General features: G+C 38.6%; 1 protein-coding gene across 4 annotated transcripts in view; it reads left to right on the forward strand.

The window, feature by feature from the left end:
* Positions 1–6,852, forward strand: part of kcnip3a (Kv channel interacting protein 3a, calsenilin) — a 122,399-nt gene extending 115,547 nt beyond the window's left edge. For all 4 annotated transcript variants that reach the window (XM_017719927.2, XM_017719926.2, XM_037536224.1 and 1 more), the window contains 5 exons: positions 133–203; positions 1,878–1,985; positions 2,332–2,436; positions 2,556–2,618; positions 5,315–6,852. In XM_017719927.2, coding sequence (XP_017575416.1) covers positions 133–203; positions 1,878–1,985; positions 2,332–2,436; positions 2,556–2,618; positions 5,315–5,362 — 395 coding nt within the window. In that variant the 3' untranslated portion in view covers positions 5,363–6,852. The remainder of the gene's footprint in view (positions 1–132; positions 204–1,877; positions 1,986–2,331; positions 2,437–2,555; positions 2,619–5,314) is intronic.
* Positions 6,853–8,285: the final 1,433 nt, after the last annotated feature.

An 8,285-nucleotide genomic window follows, 5' to 3' on the forward strand; every position in this document is an offset into this window, starting at 1 on the left:
ACCTCATTTCATCCCCTTCAAAAATGCGTTCAATCAGTCGATTAAGCTGCTGTCAACAAAGTTAGAATACACATTTCATTTTTGATGAAGAGAGTGCCAGACGTGAGCCTCATGTTCTCTCCCTGTTCTCAGATGCCACCACATACGCCCATTTCCTGTTCAATGCATTTGATCTGGACAGAAACGGGTCCATTCGCTTTGAGGTGAGCAGTCCTGTGACCTCATCCATTACATGATTTTCTCTGTCCATCTTCTCTGGTGGTGTTTTATTTCATGAAAGCACTATTTCATTAGTCTGATAGACATTTAGACATTCTATTTGTGTTGTTTGGTCTGATGTTTTTGTCTGTGGTAGGACTTAGTGAATGATCTAATAAACATTTTTGTGAATGGTCTGGTGGATATTTTTGTCTATGGTAGGCCTTTCTGAATGGTGTGGTAGATGTTTCTGTCTATGGTAGAACATTGTGAATGGTCTGGTAGATGTTTTGTCTATGGTAGGACATTGTTAATGGTCTGGTAGATGTTTTTGTCTATGGTAGGACATTGTGAACAGTTCAGTAGATGTTTTGTCTATGGTAGGACATTGTGAATGGTTTAGTAGATGTTTTGTCTATGGTAGAACATTGTTAATGGTCTGGTAGATGTTTTTTCTATGGTAGGACATTGTGAACGGTTCAGTAGATGTTTTGTCTATGGTAGGACATTGTGAATTGTCTGGTAGATGTTTTTGTCTATGGTCGGACATTGTTAATGGCCCTTTAGATGCTTTGTCTTTGGTAGGACATTGTGAATTGTCTGGTAGATGTTTTTGTCTATGGTAGGACATTGTTAATGGTCCAGTAGATGCTTTGTCTATGGTAGGACAATGTGAATGGTCTGGTAGATGCTTTTGTCTATGGTAGGACTTTGTGAATTGTCTGATAGCTGTTTTGTCTATGGTAGAGCTTTGTGAATGGTCTAGCAGATGTTTTTTTTCTACTGCAAGACTTTGTGAATGGTCTGATAGATATTTTTGTCTATGGCAAGATTTTGTGAATTGTTTGGTAGATGTTTTTGTCTATGGTAGGACTTTGTGAATGGTCTAATAGATGTTTTTTCTATAGCAAAACATTGTGAATGATCTAATAAACATTTTTGTGAATGGTCTGGTAGATATTTCTGTCTATGGTAGGCCTTTGTGAATGGTGTGGTAGATGTTTTTGTGCATTGTAGGACTTTTTCTATAGTCTATTAGATATTTTGTCTATGGTAGAGCTTTGTGAATGGTCTAATAGATATTTATTTTCTACTGCAAGACTTTGTGAATGGTCTGATAGATATTTTTGTCTATGGCAAGACTTTGTGAATGGTTTGGCAGATGTTTTTGTCAGTGGTAGGACTGGTGGTCTGAATGGTCTGATAGATTTTTTTTGTCTATGGCAGGACTTTATGAATGGTCTGGTAGAATTTTTTATATGGCAGGATTTTATGAAGGGTCTGGTAGATTTTTTTATCTATTGTAGGACTTTGTGAATGCTCTGGTAGATGGTTTTTGTCTATAGTATTACTTTCTGAATGGCCTGGTAGATGGTTTTTGTCTATGGTAGGACTTTGTGAATGGTCTGATATATGTTTTTGTCTATGGTAGGATGCTGTGAATGCTCTGGTAGATGGTTTTTGTCTATAGTATTACTTTCTGAATGGTCTGGTAGATGGTTTTTGTCTATGGTAGGACTTTGTGAATGGTCTGATATATGTTTTTGTCTATGGTAGGATGCTGTGAATGCTCTGGTAGATGGTTTTTGTCTACAGTAGAACTTTCTGAATGGTCTGGTAGATGTTTTTTGTGTATAGTAGGACTTTCCGAATGGTCTAACAGATGTTTCCTATGGCAGGACTTTGTGATTGGTCTTTCGGTGCTCCTGAGAGGCTCCGTGACAGAAAAACTGAACTGGGCCTTTAACCTTTACGACATCAACAAAGATGGGTACATCACCAAAGAGGTATTCTGTGACTTATTATGTTTGTTTACTTTCCTGTTATATACAGTGGCTGAGCTATGCTAACAAAACAGAAGCTGCATTCTGTTTAGTTACACGTCTTAGTTCTGAGTCTTTTCCGAGTTTTCTTCTGAGCTTTTCCAGAGGAGCAAAAATTTGAATGAGAGAAATAGTCTTCCTGAAAATTCTGTATTTATATGCAAAGTCCCATCATCAACACTGGCCAGAGAACTGGCTCTTCTTTTTCTTCCAAGAGCTACAGCACCATCTACTGGAAGCAGTCATATCTATTGCCTAATGAATCAAGCTGCGTTTGATTGTGTGTTTGTATGTGTGAATGTGTCTGTAGGAAATGCTTCTGATCATGAAGTCTATCTATGATATGATGGGTCGGTACACTTACCCCAGTGTAAGAGACGAAGCCCCATCCGAGCATGTGGAAAAGTTCTTCCAGGTAATTCTAATGACTGACAGACAGACAGACTGACACACACACACACACACACACACACACACACACACACACATTATAACACTACTTTGTGCTCTGATTGATGTCCCTGCTTCCTGCAGAAAATGGACAGAAATCGAGACGGCGTGGTGACTATTGAGGAATTCATTGAGACGTGTCAGAAGGTGAGAAGAAGCAAAGCACAATGCAGTTTTCTTTTGATTTTTGCTTTGACTGAGTAACAAACTAAATGAACCATTAACATACTGCAACAGCAAACCTTATGCCCAGACTCACTGGCTATTTCAGAGGAATCATTTAACATGCAGATGTACTTTGTGGGTGTAAAACTACAATCCCATCTGTATCCCATCTATAGGAAAAAGAGCTATAAATACATACTGTACGCAGCAAGATTTACCCACGAATGTAACATTTTGCTGCTGTTTTTTTTTTGCTTAGTGTCCATTTTGGTAGTATGTTCAGATGTGAACATGCAAAATCCACACACTGCATTCATTTAAAGGGGTAAATGAATATTTGAGATGTAAACTGTCATTCAGACTGGTTTGATGTGAAGTGGTGGAGAAGGTTCACAATGATCTCCAAAATGGTAACTTTACAGGAGAAAGAAAAACCTACTTTACTTTTAATGTAAGTTAATGGAACCAGACTTTTTTCCAAGTCATTTTGGGCTGTTTCTTTTAGTTCATTCATCATGAAATTTACACACAATGTAAAGGGTAACAGGCATTTTTAAATTATGTTAAAAACGTCAAAAATGGACATATGAGTTTTTTCCCGACAACAGCGATATGGTGCTGCATAACATGCATCGTGAAAATGTCTTGAAGCATCGTGATATAAAAATTCTGCCATATCGCGCACCTCAGCACTCTCTACACAATATCTTTGCTTTAAAACTCTCTGTCGTTGTCCAGAGCAATTAACTAGAAATATATTATTGTTGGTTGTATGTTCAGACTGCTAAATGGAATGGATTGCGTCCTTTGACGATTATCCTGTGGTTACCAAGGCTGTGGTTTCAGTTTCAGTTTCAGTTGAACGGACATTTCGTATTGGTTACTGATACTGGTTTTAAATGGGAATTCCCCTGACTTAATTTAGCAATTGAGATGTAAACAAAGCCATTCAGAGCTGTTCGGTGTAAAGAGGTTGATTTCCTTACAGTGACCTCACACTGACTACACCACAAATATAACCATTTTATTTACTATCCAAAACAACTGGTGAACCTACAGGTTCCTTCTGAGTACTAATATGTAATACTTATGATGGTAAAGTAGTAAAAATCTGAATGAATGACTTTTCTTCAGGGACTGTTCTGCTGTATAACACCCTGCATGCACCTCTCTGCTATTGTTTTTAAAAATATACAGGCCAAAACCTCCTCAAAACTATCATAAAACAATGTCTCAGTCATCAGGCAGTGTATTCATAACCATTACATGTAATAACTCTCTGCGAAGGAGCTTTTAGAGGCTTTAAACTCCTCAGATGTCTGGCTACTATCATCACTGTTGACTAACTGGGCCAATTTCTCTAGAAGAAAGCATTTCACATCAAACCACTCAGACAGGCTACATTTAGAAACTGTACATCTACAAAGTCCCCATGACATATTTGTGTGTCCAAGTCCATATTTTACTATTAAATAATTAAACAAATATATGACATTTATGACATTATTCCACAGTACGTCCCTTTATGTGAATACAAATTCAGTGCAGTTCATTTTTATTGGTTTATATCTACCAAAGTCTAAAAGTGTCAGGTGGGTCACTGCCCAACCACACACACATATTAAGTAAAGTATTAAAAGGGCTAGTTTAGTGATATAAAATCATTTGGCATGGTTCGATTTTTGAAGTCACATTGGAAAAACGTTGACATGTTCCTCAAATGTCATGCGGCACAACCGAGAGCAAAGGACTTTTGTTCTGAAATGTTTTTAAGAAGGAGTGGTCAGGGTTTTGCAACCCTAAGAAGACACCAAGTGGCCTTCGTGATGCTATGCCAATCAAAACCCTTTCACAAATAACAAAGAAAGGGTCATTTGTGAGTCATTTGTTCAGTTCACCAAGTCACTTGGTGTGACCCCAGGAAACCAATGAGCATGTGTTATCGTTGTCATATAATGCTCATTCATTTGAAAAACAAATGTATGCAAAAACATTAAATATACATAAAAGGATAAAGGCTTGTTTAGGTGTCCAAGCACAAATATTGTGAAAGCTAGACTTTTTCAAGAGTGCTAAACAGTTTGTATTAATGTGGGGTTGCACCCGTTGACATTTTCTGGGTGATCATTCTGCTTAAAATGAATTTATACCATAAAATTCATGAAACCAAACTTGACCACTTAAATCTAGTTGATACATCTAATATTTCTGTTGTTGAGATTGTTGTAAGCTTAATTTAAGATTATTTACCTTATTTCCAAACATTTTTACTTGCTTTAGGTCATTCTATTAAACAAAATTATCTCACTATAGTGGTAGATAATATTTCTAGATGTAAGAAATGTGCTTGAAACCAGCAACATTATCTGCCACTATAGTGAGATCATTTCAGGTAATAAAATCCAGTAAAAAAATCCAGTAAATAATCATATAATAAGTGCACAACCATCTCAAAATGAGAAACATTAGATATATTGACTAGATTCAAGACCATTTCACTTGATAAGAGACCATTTTTTGCAGTGAATACATTGATTAGATTCTTACAGGTGCAAAAATGCACATTATATAATTGTTAATTAGGTATTTTTAGCTAGTAAACTCACATTTCTATTTACATATCTATGGAAAGTTTGATAGCCTTTCACTCATAAGCCTCTGCTGTCGTTTCTTTTCAGGACGAGAACATCATGAGCTCCATGCAGCTCTTTGAGAACGTGATATAGAGCCGCACCAGTAAAAATGAGCACTCTTCTGAAATGAACACCCCTTCTCAGCCTTTCCTCTCCACAAGCCTCCAGCCTCCAGCACCCTACCTAGCATAGAGCATTGCACTTCAGCCTGCTGCACTCCAATAGAGCCGTGTAGAGTAGCACACGGGGGTTAGTTCAGGTCGGGAGGGGGACTCTTTTTACTGCACAGCAACAAGAACGTGATCAGACGGAAAAACAAAAGCAAGGGAAGAGGAACGAACAGCTCGAATCTGTGCAGCCACCAACCTCTGGCTGAAGAGTTGGTGGAGCTGACCTCTGACCGTTTCTGCAGCTCCCTCAACACCACCAGCCAGCCTGGATCGGCCTTGACCGAGTATCTTCCTGTTCCTCTGAAGCCTTTGCCCTTCCGTACGCCCCAGTCTGAGTCCATGGACCACCGTGGTTCCACGAGGAACATTCAGGGGCGATAAAGACTCAAAGAAGAAGCAAAGGGATGGACTATATTCACCAAAAAAAGACAATAAGACTAAAACACAACACTGAACGTAAGCATGCTCATCCAAAAAATGTGTGATTTTCGTGGTTTGCTTGCACTGAGAATGACAAAGTTGTACATTTTCTTCCTTTTGTGGGCCAGTAGATTCTCCCAGAGACTACACGTAGACTAAAGGGACTCATATGTGTAGCGTGAAATAGTGTAACATATCATTTACAAGCTCTGCTCCAAACCTTATTGCACTGAAGGTGACCAAAGCGGTCTAGAGTGCTGTGTTGGGTCAAGCACTGGTGAAAAACAACGTAGACAATTTCCGAACGGTTGCTGTAAAATCGGACCCATCATGAGAACATGTTTATTTGTGCATCCGCAAATGCAGGGTGTTGTTTTGGCAGGGTAAGCCAGCATTGTGGGAAATGTGGTTTATAAATAAGTTGGTGACGCTTTATTTGGATAATCTGGTTTGGATGCTTTGTAGATTCATAATTTACTGAGTTACATTCAACTAAACATCTGCTAAATTGACCATCATTTAACTCTAAACCTGGCTCTAGTCCCTCCTAACCCCAACCATAACCTCCACCTACATCCCAAACCCAACCCTCACCCTGGTCCAAATCCTAACCCTAACCCCACCACTGTTCAGAGTTTCAACAGATAGTTTGTTAGCAGTTGGAACGCCTGTAAATAATCTATAGGGGGCTAAGGTGGACTATCCAAATAAAGTGAGACCCATATGTTCATTTTCAAAGTTATGATTTTCATGTACTGCACTGAGGTAAAACTTTTCTTTCTTACTTTCTTAAATAATCACATAAAAGGGTGACTTCAGTGGTGAGAAAGTCAAAATATGTCCTCTAAATGAAATTCGAATTCCTGACCAGTACATAAGCAATTACATAAACATGTAAATGTGTCCATATTATTTATTTTAGTGTTTATTTGATAAGTAATAATGCAATCTTATGTTGAGATGATGAATAAAGAATGCACTCCTCTCGTTCAGGCTGATGGTCATTGTGGATCATGTTACAGATATAGAATTGGGAATTCTGTTCCTATGGATTTTGAGATCAAATCTTAGTCAACACCATAGATATACACACCTAGATACCGCGTTGCCTGTTGTTCTCTATCTGAGGCGATACGTCTGTGGGTCCGCCATGTTGGAGAGGTCAAGATCCACTTGTGAACAAATTGACTTGTGTTGAGAGACGAAGAGTCTCAGGACTAAATCAGCCACAGCTTCCTTATTACTCAATCCATTTTCACCAAATGTGTTTTGTTATAATCCTCAGACACAGATTAATCTAGGCTGCATGGACTTCTTTCGGTAGCTGTAGCTAATAATAATAACTGATTGTGCTGTCTAGTCGTCCGGACCAGCGAGAAAGTATTCAGGCCGATCCTGACGTTAAAAAACGAGTTTAGTGTGAGAAACACAAACACACACATCGGCAAATCCATCAGTGTGTGAATCACTTCTAATCTTAAAACACATAAACATAAAATAAACCCCCTAAACACAGTAAGAAGGATGAAGCTGAAGTTGGCTTCCTCTTCGTCAGAGTTTTCCTGTTCCACCTTAAATGACGCAGCTTCAGTGACTGAAAATTTGAACAAGATGCTGGCTGATGCAATATTTAAGGTGGAACGGGAAAATCCAAACAGGAAGCTAGCAAATAGAAGCTACTTTTATTTATTATTCATTTATTATGAATATCTACACAGATTAAGGAATGCTATAGTTAATTTACTGCTACAAAACATTAACCATCACTGTAAATAAATAACTGCATCTTCACGTTAATGGACTATTACATTAAATAAGCTTAATATAAAACCAGAGGAAAAACAATCGCGTCAACGGGTTGTCTGTGCCTCATTAACCACACCATCATGTCTACACATAAACACCTCACAGACAGTACGCATCACACTAACATTAGCGTGGATCGCTGCCTTCCCTCCGTTATAGAACCTAGCCTAACCTTACCTACCATGCCCATCTCTCTACTATGCTGAGAATGGACTGCCAATTATATCTGGTCAAACGTGGCTCTGTGGTCAGAAACTGACCAATGATGAATGGGAAGGGAGGGTAATAAATTCTGCAGCAACAATTGGGTTACACTCTATAACTGTACACCTGTAAAATAGACCACTAAGGCAGGTGGAACTCCTACAGTGAGTGAAAGAACAAGGTAGATGTTTACAATGAAGTGGCCAGTGATGGCAAGTAGAAGGTATGTTGTCCTAATAAAGAGGCCGGTGAGTGGAAGTAAAACGTAGGTATTTATTTTTAGTACATTTTGACAGCTGACCCCACTCCGAATTCAGGCAGCACCAAACAGCTAAACCGCTCTAATTCATGAGATAGGTTGCAGGTATGAATGGACAGCAGGGGTGTTTTGGGTACAATTCACTCATACTGACCAC

The sequence above is a fragment of the Pygocentrus nattereri genome, chromosome 29 (assembly GCF_015220715.1).
Source record: "Pygocentrus nattereri isolate fPygNat1 chromosome 29, fPygNat1.pri, whole genome shotgun sequence".
NCBI lineage: Eukaryota > Metazoa > Chordata > Actinopteri > Characiformes > Serrasalmidae > Pygocentrus > Pygocentrus nattereri.